At 35.0% G+C, this 15,634-nt stretch overlaps 1 protein-coding gene and 1 long non-coding RNA gene across 5 annotated transcripts in view; one reads left to right on the top strand and one right to left on the bottom strand.

Moving 5' to 3' along the window:
• IGSF11 (immunoglobulin superfamily member 11) overlaps positions 1-8,082 on the bottom strand; it is a 184,579-nt gene extending 176,497 nt beyond the window's left edge. Inside the window, exon 1 of the mRNA XM_038582920.1 lies at positions 8,021-8,082. Within this exon, the coding sequence (XP_038438848.1) occupies positions 8,021-8,069 (49 nt within the window). The 5' untranslated portion in view covers positions 8,070-8,082. The remainder of the gene's footprint in view (positions 1-8,020) is intronic.
• The window catches only part of LOC102155007, a 45,806-nt gene that overhangs the window by 26,940 nt on the left and 3,232 nt on the right, over positions 1-15,634 (top strand). Inside the window, exon 4 of one of the 4 annotated variants that reach the window (XR_005383363.1) lies at positions 10,395-10,483. The exons of the other annotated variants lie outside the window; for them this stretch is intronic. This is a non-coding gene — a long non-coding RNA (uncharacterized LOC102155007). The remainder of the gene's footprint in view (positions 1-10,394; positions 10,484-15,634) is intronic. 4 annotated transcript variants of the gene reach the window in all.

Raw genomic sequence — 15,634 nt, forward strand, 5'->3', positions numbered from 1 at the left:
TTCCCATTATTCCAAATATAGAAAATGTTTGGGGATTTTTTCCCCCTGCTGATTTTGGCTAAAATATGCAGATGCAAGCAGTATCTTTCCATATCTGTTCAGACTCCTTTTGACCATAATTACTCTCAGCAATCCTTTCTTATATATTGTGGTTCGGGGATATAGATATTATCTAATTTTTTTCAAAGACTGAATTTGCGTTTTTATTTCTTGTTCTTCTTGCATTAATTTCTAGGAGAAGAGTGTAGCGCCATCTTTCCTTGGCCATTTTATAAATGGAAGTCTTGATAATACAGTTTTATTAGTCTTCCCACCTCTGGGCAATTCCTTCAATCTATTTTTTCAGTTACAACAAGAATGATCTAAAATGCAAATATGGTCATGTCAGTACCTTGCAAGAAACCCTTTCACGACTCTATGTGTTCTTTTATTTAAATTTCAGTGTAGTTAGCATACAGTGTTATATTAGTTTCAGGTGTACAATATAGTGATTTAACTGTTCTATATATTACTCCATACTCATCAAGATGAACATACTCTTAATCCCCTTCACCTATTTCACCCATTTTCCCCCCTCCACCTCCTCTCGACTATCTCTTTGCTTTTTGGTTGCTCTTTTTTTCCCCTTTCTTTGCTATTTTGTTTTTAAAATTCCACATATGAGTGAAATCATATGGTATTTGTCTTGCCTGATTACCTTATTTTGCTTAACATTACACTCTCTAGATCCATACATGTTGCTGCAAATGGCAAGATTTCAGTCTTTTCATGGCTGAATAATATTTCATTGTACATATATCTTTGCACATTGTACCACACCTTCTTTATCCATTCATCTATTGATGGACATAGGCTGCTTCCATAATTTAGGTTGTAAACAATGCTGCAATAAACATAGGAGTACATGTATCTTTTCAAATTAGTGTTTTCATATTCTTTGGGCAAGTGCAAAGTAGTGTGATTAATGGATCATATGGTAGTTTTATTTTTAATTTTTTGAGGAACCTCCATACTGTCTTCCACCTTGGTTGCACCAGTTTGCATTCCCACTAACACTGCATGAGGGTTCCGTTTTCTCCACATGCTTGCCAACACTTGTTTCCTGTGTTGTTCATTTTAGTCATTCTGACAGGTGTGAAATGACATTGCATTATGATTTTGATTTGTATTTCTCCGATGATGAGTGAGGTTGACCATCTTTTTATGTGTCTGTTAGCCCTCTGCATGTCTTTTGTGGAAAAATGTCTATTCATGTCCTCTGCCCATTTCTTAGCTGGATTATTTGGTTTTGGGGTATTGAGTTCGGTTAAGTTCTTTATAGATTTCAGATACTAACCCTTTATCAGATATGTCATTTGCAAATACCTTCTCCCATTCCATAGGCTGCTGTTCAGTTTTGTTGGTTGTTCCATGCTGTACAGAAGCTTTTTATCTTGATGATATCCCAGTAGTTCATTTTTCCTTTTGTTTCTCTTGCCTATGGCAACAGGTCTAGTAAGAAGATGCTACAGCAAGGGTCAAAGAGGTTACTGCCTGTGTTTTCCTCTAGGATTTTGATGGTTTCCTATCTCATATTTAGGTTTTCATCAATTTTGAATTTTGATTACTACAGCTTTGTAATATAACTTGAAATCTAGAATTGTAATACCCCAGTTTTTTCTTTTTTAAGGTTGCTTTGGCATTCAGGGATTGTTTGTTCTAACTCTGTGGAAAATGCTCTCCATACATTAAGTATGTAGACTATATTGGGTAGTATAGACATTTTAACAATATTCTTCCAATCTATGAGAACAGAATGTCTTTCCATTTCTTTGTGTCTTCTTCAATTTCTTTCATTAATGTTTTACAGTTATCAGAGTACAGGTCTTTCACCTCTTTGGTTAAGTTTATTCCTAGGTATTTTATTATTTTTGGTATAATTGTAAATGGGATTTTTTTCTTAATTTCTCTTTCTTCGGCTTCATTATTAGTGTATAGAAATGCAATGGATTTCTGCACATTGATTTTGTATCCTGTAACTTCACAGAATTAATTTATCAGTTCTAGTAATTATCTGGTGGAATCTTTATGGTTTTCTATATTATCATGTCATCTTCAAAGAGTGAGTTTGACTTCTTCCTTGCAGATTTGGATGCCTATTATTTCATTTGTTGTCTGATTGCTATGGCTAGGGCTTCCAGTACCATGTTAGATAAAAGTGGCGAGAATGGACATCCTTGTCCCATTCCTGACCTTAAGAGAAAAGCTCTCAGTTTTTTTCCCATTGAGTATGATGTTAGCTGTAGGTTTTTCATATATGGCTTTTATGATGTTGAGGTATGGTTCCTCCAAGCCTACTTTATTGAGGGTTTTTATCATGTGTGAATGTTGTATATTATCAAATACTTTTTCTGCATCTATTGAAATGACCATATAGTTTTTATCCTTTCTTTTTTATTGATGGGATGTATCATGTTGATTGATTTGTGAATATTGAACTACCTTTGTATCCCAGGAATAAATCCCACTTTATTGTGGTAAACAATTTTTTAAATGTGTTGTTGGAATATGTTTGTCAATGTATATATATTTTAGATGGGGAGGACACTGGTGGGGGGAGGGGTGCAGAGGAAGAAGGAGAGAGAGAATCTTAATCTCTTAATCCACTTTGGGCATGGAGCCTGATGTGAGGCTCAATCTCAAAACCCTGAGACCATGATCTGAGCCAAAATCAAGAGTGAGACTCTGAACTGACTGAGCTACCCAGGCACCCCTGTTTTCCAATATTTTGTTGAGGACTTTTGCAGCCATATTAATCAGAAATATTGGTTCTCTTTTTTGTGGTATCTTTATCTGGTTTGGTATCAGTGTAATATGGCCTCATAAAATGAATTTGGAAGTTTTCCTTCCTCTTCTATTTTTTGGGAAAATTTGAGAAGAATGAGTATTAACTTCTTAAAAAATGTTTAGTAGACTGTTGTTCAACATAGTACTGGAAGTCCTGACCTCGGAAATCAAATAAAAATAAATGAAAGTATCTGAAATGACAAGGAAGAAATCAAACTTTCACTCTTCACAGATGACATGATACTCTGTAGAAAATTCAAAAGACTCCATAAAAATTGGCTAGAACTGACACATGAATTCAGCGAAGTCACAGGATATAAAAATCAACATACAGAAATCTGTTGCTGTGATGTAATGAGCACTGGGTATTATGTAAGACAGAAAAATCACTGAACTCTACCTCTGAAATTAACAACACACTATGTGTTAATTAATTGCCTTTAAATTTAAAAAAAAGAAAAAAGAAATCTGTTGCATTTCTATACACTAACAATGAAACAGCAGAAAGAGAAATCAAGAAATCAATCCCATTTACAATGGCACCAAAAACCATAAGACACCTAAGAAAAAACTAACCTAAGAGGTAAAAGATCTGTACTCTGAAAGCTGTAGAACACTTAATGAAATTGAAGAAGACACAGGAAAAGGAAAAACATTCCATGCTTACAGATTAGAAGAGCAAGTATTATTAAAATGTCTATACCACCCAGAGCACTACACAGTCAATGCAATTCTTATCAAAATAATGCCAGCATTTCTCACAGAGCTAGAAAAAAAAAATTCTAAAATTTGTACAGAACCAGAAAAGACCCTGAATAGCTCAGGTAATGTTGAAAAAGGAAAGGGGGACAACTGGTGGCTCAGTCAGTTGAGCACTCAACTCTTGGTTTTGGCTCAGGTAATGATCTAAGTGTCATGATATGGAGTCCTGAGTTGAGTTCCCCGCTTATCAGGGAGTCTGAGATTCTTTCCCTCTGCCCCCCCCCCTCTCCCTCTCAAATAAACAAATAAATATAAACAAAGAAGCAACAGGCTTCACAATTCTGGACTTCAAGCAGTATTATAAAGTTGTAATCATCAAGACAGTATGGTACTGGCACAAAAACAGACACATAGATCAATGTAACAGAATGCAGGACCCAGAATTTGACTCACAACTATATGGTCAACTAATATTTGACAAAGCAGGAAAGAATAACCAATGGGGGGAAAAAACAGTCTCTTCAACAAATAGTGTTGGGAAAACTGTACAGCAACAGGTTTTGTTCAATAAAACCAGACCACTTTCTTACACCACAGACAAAAATAAACTCAAAATGGATTAAGGACCTAAATATGAGACATGAAACCATAAAAAGCCTAGAAGAGAGGACAAGCAGTAGTTTCTCTGACAGTGACATCAGCAACATCTTTCTAGGTATGTCTCTTGAGGTAAGGGAACCAAGCAAAAATGAATTATTGGGACTTCATCAAGATAAAAAGCTTCAGCACAGCAGGGAACAACCAACAATTAAAAGACAAGCTATGGAATTGGAGAAGATATTTGCAAATACCATAACCAATAAAGGTGTCCAAAATACGTAAAAAACTTATACAACTCAACACTAAAAAAAACCCAAATAATCCAATTTAAATTGGGCAGAACACATGAACAGACATTTCTCCAAAGAAGACATTCAGATATTGTTTCCTTGTAGATTTTCTGTTTGGATCATCTGACCATTGACATAGTGGAATTAAAGTCTCCTACTATTATTATATTACTATTGATTAGTTCCTTTATTTTTTTTATTACTTGTTTTATGTATTTAGGTACTATCATGTTTGGTGCATAAATATTTATAATTGTTATATCTTCCTACTGGATTGTCCTCTTTATTATTGTATAGTGTCCTTCTCTGTCTCTTGTTACAGTCTTTGTTTTAAAGGCATTTTTTTAAAATAAGTATTACTACCCCAGCTTTTTTTGACATCCATTTGCATGACAAATGTTTCTCTATCCCCTCACTTTCAATCTATAAGTGTATCTAGGTCTGAAATGAGTCTCTTGTAGGCAGTATATAGATAAGTTTTGTTTTTTAATCCATTTTATGACCCTATGTCTTTGATTGGAGGCTTTAGTTCATTTATATTTAAAGTAATTACTGGTAAGTATGTATTTATTGCCATTTTGTTACTTGTTTTTTAGTTGTTTTTGTAGTTCTTCTCGGATTCTTTCTTCTCCTACTCTCTTCTCTCAGTTTGCACTTTCTTTAGTGATATACTTGGTTGGATTCCTTTCTCTATTTTTTGCATATCTATTATTGGTTTTTGATTTGTGATTACCATTAGGTTTGTATATAACATCTTCTGCATATAGCAATCTACATTAACTTGATGGCTGCTTAAGTTTGAGCACATTTCTTTACTCACATTTTTGGTATACAGTATCATAGTTCACATCTTTTTACTTTATGAGCCTTTTGACTTATTTGTACAGATACACTTACTTTTACTGCTTTTGTGCCTCCTACTTTTCCTTACTCTTATTTGTGGTCTTTCCTTCCACTTGGAGTCCTCTTTAACATTTCTTGTAGGGTTGGTTTAGTAGTCATGAACTCTTTAGCTTGTTTGTCTAGGAAACGAACTCTCCTTTTATTCTGAATGATAGCATTGCTGGACAGAGTATTCTTGGCTGCAGACCGTTTCCTTTCAGCACTTTGAATATATCATTCTACTCCCTTCTAGCTTGTAAAGTTTGTGCTGAGAAATCTGCTGATAGCCTTATGGAGTTTCCCTTGTATGTGATTGTCTTCTTTTCTCTTGCTGCTTTTAAAATTCTCTTTATCACTACTTTTTGCCATTTTAATCACTACATGTCTTTGTATGGACCTCTTTGGGTTGGTTTTGTTGGAGGCTCTCTGTGCCTCTTGTATTTGGGTATCTGTTTTCCTCCCTAAATTAGGAACTTTTCAGCTATTATTTCTTCAAATAAATTTTCTGCCACCTTTTCTCTTTCTCCTTCTAGGATCCCTAAAATGTAAATTATTATAACATTTGATGGAGTTGGAGTCACTGAGTTCCCAAAGTTTATTCCCATTTTGCATAATTTTTTTCTCTCACCTGCTCAGCTTGATTACTCTCCATTATTCTGTCTTCCAAGTCTGTAAGTCATTCTTCTGCTTCCTCTAGCCTACTATTTATGCCATCTAGTATATTTTTTATTTCATGTATTGTATTCTTCATCTCTTATTGGTTTTTTTATGTATTATATGTCTTTGTTAAGGGTCTCACTAAGGTTCTCCCCTTTTTTCTTAAGTCTAGTGAGTATCTGTACAATCATAACTTTAAATTCTCTATCAGACATCTTGCTTACATCCCTTTCACTTAGGTCACTTGCTGTGGTTTTGTCCTGTTCCTTCTTTTGAGACACATTTCTGTCTCATTCTGTCGAGTTCTCTTTGTTTCTGTGTATTAGGGGTATCAGCTCAGTCTCCTGCTCTTAAAAGTAATGGCTTTATGAAGAAGATGCCCTGTAATGGCCCAAAATGCAGCATTCCCTGTTCACCAGAACCTGATGCTTCAGGGGTGTCTCCTATGTGCATGGTGTGTGCCCAGCTGTTGTTTCTTGGCCACTTTTTCCTTCAACCCAGTTATCTGCAGAGGTTCTCTTTGCCTCTTGTGGACAGTGTTCAGTCCCTTGCCAGCATGGGGCATGCAGTTTTAACAAGGTGAGCTCTGATATGCTTGCAAAATGAGACTTCATCACCACCACTAGGACCAAGGCCACATAAAATGTGCACATCAAGACATGCAGCATTGGCAAGGTTTGCACAGTCTTCTGGGAAAAAGCACCTGCAGTACTCAGACTGAGGCAAACATGCCCAGAAGGGGTGGATCTGCAGAAGTGTGGGGGGTAGGGCTTGGCATAAGAAAGTGAGGTAGTAAAAAAATAAAAATAAAAAAAGAAAAGTGAGGTAGTGAATGTCACTGCCCTGCTGGTTATACTGTGGAGCAGGGGAGGGATATAATACTTACCAGTTCCTTTGTTCCTGGAGAATTCCCTCTAGGACATGCTCTGAGATGGATAATTAGCTCTCCCTCACATCTCCACCTTTCCTACCCTCTTCAATGTGGTGTCTTCTCTACTTTAGTTGTGGAGTTTGTTCAGTAAGTCTTTGGGTCATTATCTGGGTTCTTTACAGGAATGTGAGTATTATCTAGCTGCATCCATGGGAAGGGGTGAGCTTAGGGTCCTCTTACTCCACTATTTTAGTCCTCCTCTCAATTCTGCATACTCTCAGCATAAAGACCAAACATATCTCTGATTGGCCCCTGTCTATCTCTCCTATTTCATCTATTTTTTTCTCCAGCTCCCTCCTACTCAGTATTACAGCATAATGAATTTTATTTAGTTATTCAAACTCTCCATGATCTGTTCTGCCTCCAGGCATGCAACATGCTCTTTTCTCTGCCTGAAATATTCCTCTGACATTGACCACTCCATTTACTTCTTAACTCTTAATAACCCTTCAGAAAAATACCCCTCTCAGAATCATGAGTTTCATTTTTATTGTTTACTATGGCACTATGCTAAGCACTTTATTTTAATTCATTTATTTTCATAGAAACTCAATGAGTATTATTATTGTCCTTATTTCAAATATGAGAAAACTGAAGGCAGTAAAGATTAAGAAATTTGTCTAACGTAATTCATAGATGTTGCACCTGCAGCTAGACTCTAGCACTCCAAAGGTCTTACAACAATAAACTGACTATACACTACACTACTTTTATACTTTTATGTCACTGTTCCCCTCCCCTCAACTTTGATTCAAGTGTCTCATTTACATGCACCAATACCTGTTTGTACTTCTCCTGCCATTGCTCTTAACACATTGTATTATAGTTGCTTGTTTTCTTATCAGAGATCCCTTCTAGGATGTGAAATTCTTCACGTTAAAAACTGTATCTGTCTTATTTCCTTTTGCATCCTCCTTGCCTGACACATAGCAAATGCTCAACAAATATTTTTGAAATTAAAACAATATTTTTTCCCAGGATTGAGAAATGGGAGAATGTAAGAAGAGGTCAGTACCATAAAAATGTAAGAGGGTGTGAGAAGAGGTCAGTATCATAAAAGGCCCTTCTTTCAGCTAGGTCATCAGAGATAATAACTACAAATAGTTTTAAAATCTACTATTAAGTAACTCACCCCTACTAGAAAAGTAGTCCCACCAGAGCATAAGTCCCACCAGAAACATCTCCTCTTCTTACCTTAGAGAGGTGAGGAAAAGAAGAAAGAAATTCTATGTTGTGATAACATTATAATAGACAAATCCCATTATTTTAAAATTTAAAAATAGTTGCTTTTAATAAGATCTCTTTGGACACATGATTTGAGTACAAAGCATTCGAATGGGAACTATTTCATTAGACTATTTAGTTACACAGCAACATTTTTTTAAAAAAGGTTTATCTGAAGCTAACCCAGTTAGGTTTATATGAGATCACCTAATGGGATGGGAGCATCATGCAGGAGCTCTGACCTTCTTCCTTCTCTCCTGTTTTACTCCTTGTAGTAAGTCATTTGTAACAATTTCAACTAGTTATCAAAACAGTAGCACACTCATCCAATCTTTTTTAGTAAACTATGGCTTCTCTGCCAAAATCAGTAAGGAGTTAAATGTTACCAGCTCTTTGCAGATTAGGAAACCACAGACACATGAACTCTCTTCACTTAGAAGATGGCATTTCCAGGTTTTCATCTATAGATCTAAATCTTTGAGATCTAGAATTAATGTTTTCTTAAATATGAGAATAAAAGCACAGGCCATGGAAGGTCATTAAATTTAATACTTCTGTATGTCAAAGGATACCATCAAGGGAACAAAAAGACAACACATAACATAGGAGAAAATATTTGCAAATCATATATTTTATATGGGATTTATATCTAGAACATATAAAGAATTCTTACCACTCAATAATAAATAGGCAAGCAACCCAATTTAAAATGAGCAAAAAATCTGAATAGATTTCTCCAAAGAAAATATATAAATGGCCAATGAACACATTAAAAAATATTCAACATGAAAAAAAAATATTCAACATCAGTAGCCATCAGAGAAATGAAAGTCAAATCCACAAAGATACAAGACTTCATACCCACTAATAAGGCTGAAATAATAAATACATAATAATAAGTGTTGATGAGGATGTGTAGAAATTAGAATCCTCCTATACTGCTTGTGGGAATGTAAAATTGTGAAGCAATTTTGGAAAATAGTTTTGGTGGTCCTCAAAAGATTACAGAGAGTTATCATATGACCCAGCAATTTCACACCAGGTATATAGCAAACAGAAATTAAACTATTTATACACATTAAAACTTGTACACAAATGTTCATAGCTACATTATTCATAATAGCCAAAAAGTAGAAATAATGTGAATTTACTGAATTCTGAAGAATGGATAAACATGTGGTATACCCAAATAATAAAAATTATATGATACTAAATAGAAAATGAAATACTGATACACGCCACAACATTGATAAGCCTTGAAAACATTATGCTAAGTGAAAGACATAGATTATATTGTATGATTCCATCTTTGTGAAATGTCAGAAATAGGCAAATCCATAGATACCAAAAATATAATGGTGATTACCCAGGCTTGGGGTGAGGGGGAAGAATGGGGAATGACTACTAATGTATACAGGATTTCTTTTTAGAATGTTAAAAATACTCCACAATTAGATTATGGAGTAAATAAAATATTAGCAACTGATCCCAGAATTGCATTAAAAGACAAACATAGAATGACCAAGTAAAGGTCTATTCTAGGAATGGATTACTGATTTCACATTTAAAAATCTAAAAAAAAAAAATCTATAGATGTAATTACATGAATAAAATGGATAAAATCATATGATTATTTCAATAGATTCTACAAATTATTTTATAAAATTCAAAAGCCAATTAAAACCTTTTGTAAAATAGAAATAGAAACTTATCATAGAAATTATTCTGTAATATATTCTTATTCATACATCAGAAACTAAAATTAAGCATTGCACTTAACGGGACATTCTCATTATATTCAGGAATAAAATGACATCTGTAATCTTCATAATTATTAAACATTGTTTGGCAGTCCTATTCAATATTAGAAAAAAAAGAATTAGAGTATAAATATTATAAAAGTAGAGGAAAATTATCATTATAATTGTCTATCAAGAAAAATGAAACCAATCTGAAAATCTATTTAATTTAATAAGAAAATAAAAAAGATGGCAGGAGAAGAGAGAAACAGGATTATCTTTCTTACATATCACCATTAGCTATTTAGAAAATATATTAGGAAAAAAGATCCAATTCACAACAAAATTCATAAATTACATGAGAATAATATTTTTAAACAAATATACTCAACAAGAGAAACATTCCACATTACCAAGGGACATAAAAAATGACTTTAATACATTTACATTAAAACTCATGACAACTATATTTACTTGCTGAATATTAGGCATTGGGCTGAATTCTTCATAAATATTATATCATTTACTTATCTCATAACTCAGGTAATTACGTTTCTCCTCATTTTACAAATGAAGACACCAAAGATCACAGAGGACAGATCACTTTTCTAAGGACACACAGCCTTTAAATGGTAAGGACAACATTCAAATCCAGTTCTATACGGCCCAAGGCCTAGGCTTGTAATCACTACGTAATACTAAAGAGATTGAAAATTAAAATGGGTGGAGGAACTAATCAGATGACTTAAACGGTTAAGGAGCAGGAGGGAAAGTGCAGGGAAAATGAAGACTGTATGTCATGCCTGAACTGGGCAACCACGACTCACCAGGCAATTGCTGATATGTGGAATTGGGGGCTTAGTATTGACATATTTTCCAATTCTTAAAAAAAATAAAAAATAAAAAAAAAGCTAGACAGGGCAGCTCTGGTGGCTTAGTAGTTTAGCGCTGCCTTCAGCCCAGGTCATGATCCTGGAGACCTGGGATCGAGTCCCACATCGGGCATGGACCATGCTTCTCCCTCTGCCTGGGTCTCTGCCTCTCTCTCTGTGTCTCTCATGAATGAATGAATAAATCTTTGGGAAAAAAAAAGCTAGACATCTCATGTGCATATACAAGTTGCCATTTTCAAAAGTTTAAGAGGGGAAGGGTAGGGAGTAATGTCAGTGAAAGTGGCAGAGTAGGTAGCTCCAGGGGTTCATCCTTCCACAAAAACTATTTAAAAATGAGCAAAAACTGCCAGTCAACGTTTTCAGGATTCTGGAAAATAGACAAAGGCAAGAGCAATCAAGTGAATGCTGAAACAAGGAGGCAACCAGCAAACAGTTGGAGGCCAGTGCAACATTTTTACTTGTTCTTGCTCTCTGCTTCTCAACTCAGCAGCAGTTTTGAAGATAGCAGTCCATGCTCACAGTATGGGATCATTGTCTCCTATACGTAGAGGGAGCAGAGTATACCTTGTTCTAAAAGAATTGTTTGTGTTTTGTCTGAGGGTTACCTAAAGAACTGACATAGGTGTCCAATGGATCAAATATCTAGACAGAAGATAAGAAAATACAGGACTTGAACAACACTATAAACCAACTAGACCTAAGAGACATATAAAGAACACCCCAACAAAAAACATCAGATAGACATTCTTCTCATGGAACATTCTCCAACATAGACCATATATTAGGACCCAAATCAAGTCTTATTAAATTCTAAAAGATTTAAATCATACAAATAACTTATCTGAACACAGTGGAATGAAGCTATATGTCAATAACAGAAGAAAAACTGAAAACTTCACAAATATTAGGAAATTAAACAGCACACTTTTAAATAACCAACAGGTCAAAGAAGAAATTTCAAGAGAAATGTAATGCTTTAAGATGGATGAAAATACCTCAAGACAGATGAAAATAAAAATATAATACACCAACTTACAGGGGATGCAGCAAACAAAAGGCTCAGAAAAAAATTTATAGCTATAAATTCCTACATTAAAAAAGAAGAAAGAGGAGCACCTGGGTGGCTCAGTGGTTGAACATTTGCCTTTGGCTCAGGTCGTGGTCTCAGGGTCCTGAGATTGAGTCCTGCATCGGGATCCTGGCAGGGAGCCTGATTCTCCCTCTACCTATGTCTCTGCCTCTCTCTGTGTGTCACTCATGAATCAATAAATAAAATCTTTAAAAATAAATAAAATTAAAATATGAAAGATCTCAAATCTGTAACTTTACATCTTAAGGATCTTTAAGGAGAAGAACAAACTAAACCCTAATTTAGAAGATTAAAGAGGGATCCCTGGGTGGCGCAGCAGTTTGGCGCCTGCCTTTGGCCCAGGGCACGATCCTGGAGACCCGGAATCGAATCCCACGTCGGGCTCCCGGTACATGGAGCCTGCTTCTCCCTCTGCCTATGTGTCTGCCTCTCTCTGTCATTCTCTCTCTCTCTGTGTGTGACTATCATAAATAAATAAAAATTAAAAAAAAAGAAGATGAAAGAAAATTCTATTCTAAAAAATAGAGCAGAGATAAATTAAATAGAATATAGGAAAACAATAGAGAGGATCAACAAAAGTTGGTCCTTCGAAAAAAATCAACAAAACTGACAAACCTTTAGCTAGACTGACAAAAAAGAGAGAAAGAAGTGGTAACTAAGGCCAGAAATGAAAGTGAGGACATTACTACCAATCTTACAGAAGTAAAAAGGCTTATAAAGAGAATGCTATGAGCAACTGTACAGAAAAAAAAAAAAAAGACAACCTATATGAAAAGGACAAATTCCTAGAAATAGCGACCAAAGAAGCCTCAAGAAGAAACAGAAGGGATGCCTGGGCAGCTCAGCGGTTAAGCATCAGCCGTCAGCCCAGGGTGTGATCCTGGAGTCCCTGGGATCAAGTCCCACATGGGGCTCTCTGCATGGAGCCTGCTTCTTCCTCTGCCTGTGTCTCTGCCTCTCTCTCTCTCTGTCTCTGTCTCTCATGAATAAATGAATAAAAATCTATTTAAAAAAAGAAGAAGAAATAGAAAAAAAATCTCAACAGACCTGTAACACATAAACAGGTTGAATCAGTAATCGAAACCACCCCCCAATTTTTTTTTTAAATCTAGTAACAGGTGACTTCACTGATGAATTCTACCAACAACCATTTACAAAAAAATTAACACAAAGCCTTCTCAAATTCTTTCAAAGAATGAAAGAGGAGGAACACTTTGTAACTCATTCTATAAGCCAGCATTACCCTGATACCTAGACAATAACAAGAAAACTACAAACTATTATCTCTTATGAATATAGATGTAAAAATCCTCAACAAAATACTAGCTGATTGAGTCCAGAAACATATTAAATGCATCACAATCTGTGACCAAATACAGGATTTATTCCAGGAATGTAAAAGTGTTTTACAATACAAAAATGAATCAATGTAATACATCACATTAATAGAATGAGGGAGAACAAAAACATAATCACTTCAACTGATATATAAAAGGAATTTTCAAATTCCAATACCCTTTCCTGATTTAAAACAACAACAACAACAACTCAGAAAACAAGGAATAGAGGGCACTTCCTCAATATGATAGAGTTTTGGTGAAAAGTCCGTATCATACTCAATAGTGAAAGTCATCCCCTTATGATCAGAAGAAAGACAAGAATGCCCACTCTCCCCACTTCTATTCACCATTGTCCTGGAAGTTCCATTAAGCATAAATAGGCTAATAATAATAATAATAATAATACATCAAATTGGAAGAGAAAAATAAAACCATCTCTTTTCACAAACGACATGATCCTGTATATAGAAAACCCTTTAAAATCCAGAAAAAAAGCCCTGGGTGGCTCAAGTGGTTGAGCATCTGGCCTTTGGCTCAGGGCATGATCCTGGTCTGGGGATCAAGTCCCACATCAGGATTCCTGTGAGGAGTCAGAATTTCCCTCTGTCTGTGCCTCTGACTCTCTTTTATGAATAATTAAATAAAATCTTTAAAAATAAAATCCAGAAAAAAAAAACTATTAGAAATAGGGAGTTTAGCAAAGTTGCAGAATAGATTAACTCACAAAAATGAGCTGCATTTCTATATACTACCAATGAACAATAGAAAAAAACAAAATTAAGAAACAATTTCATTTACAATGCATTCCCTTACTCCAAAGAGAGAGAGAAATAAAGAACCCAAACCTGATAAAACCTTGATCTTAGACTTCTGGCCTCTAGAAAGGTAAGAAAATTAACGCCTGTTGTTTTAAGTCACCCAGACTGTGGTATTTTGAAATGGCAACTCTAGCAAACTAATGGTAATGGCCAACTGGATAGGGAAAAAAGAAAGAATTTTCAGCAAATGGTATTGAGACAATTGAATATCCCCATGCAAAGAACTGCAGTTGGACCTACCTCATACCACATACAAGAATTAATTTAAAATATATCAAACACATAAATATAATAGCTAAGGCTATAAAACTCTCTGAATGAAACAAAGGTCTAAATCTTCACAACCTTGGATTAGATAATGTTTTTTTTTAAGATTTTATTTATTTGTTCATGAGAGACAGAGAGAGAGAGGGATAGAGACACAGGCAGAGGGAGAAGCAGGCTCCATGCAGGGAGCCTGACGTGGGACTCGATCCGAGGTCTCCAGGATCACTCCCTGGGCTGCAGGCGGCTATAAACCGCTGTGCCACCAGGGCTGCCCAAATAATGGTTTCTTAAATGAGACACCAGAAGCACAAACAACAAAAGAAACAGAACAGATAAACTGGAGTTCATCAAAATTTAAAACTCTGTGCATCAAAGGACACTATCAAAGTAAAGATAGCATGGGAGATTATATTTACAAATCATATATCTGATAATGGTTTAGCATCCAAATGTATAAAGAATTCTGACGATCTCCAAAAGACAAATTACTCAATTTGAAAATGGGCAAATGCCTTGAATAGATATTTCTTCAAAGAAATATAAAAGTGTCCAACAAACAAAGAAAAAGATGCTCAATACCCTTAGTCCTTAAGGCATCAAAACCATGAGAAGATACCACTTCACATTTAGTATAGACCAAATATGGAAGACAGCAAGTATTGGTAAGAACATAGAGAATTTGAAACCCTCATACATCACTGATGATAATATAAGATGGTGTAGTTGCTGGGCAAAACAGTCTAGTAGTGCCTTAAAAGTTAAGCACAGAAATGCCTCGATTCAGTAATTCATTACTACATATATATCCCCAAAACTTAAAAAATGAGTACTCAAATACCTGGATAAGTGTACATATTCACAATAGCCAAAGGTGAAAACAACACAAATGTCCATCAACAGAAGAATGGATAAACATGTTATATACATTATAGTGGAATATTATTCAAGCATGCTATAATATAGATGAGACTTTTTTATGGCAAAGCTGGTTTATTGAACTTCATAATGGAAATGTTACAGTGACTCTATTCCACAATGAAATTATTTAACTTTAGATTTCATGAGGAAATATATTAGCAATATACCATCAATGAAGCATCATCACTAACAGCTAACTACGTATAGATTCTGGATTAGCTTCCTTCAGTTGTTCTCAAATTAAGACTTTTCCAAAACATATCTGATGTTTTCAATTAAATGTCATAGTTAAAATAAATTCACACAGGAGTTACAAAATGTGTGACTTGTGCTTTAAAAACTTAGAATTATTTGTTTTATAGCCACCATGCTGGAAGTGATTTCTCAACAATGAAGTGTTCTATAAATATTTTGGAAAAGATCTAAAACCTCTACCCCATTCAACTGATAAATATGC

This window comes from Canis lupus, chromosome 33 (assembly GCF_011100685.1).
Source record: "Canis lupus familiaris isolate Mischka breed German Shepherd chromosome 33, alternate assembly UU_Cfam_GSD_1.0, whole genome shotgun sequence".
In the NCBI taxonomy this organism is placed as follows: domain Eukaryota; kingdom Metazoa; phylum Chordata; class Mammalia; order Carnivora; family Canidae; genus Canis; species Canis lupus.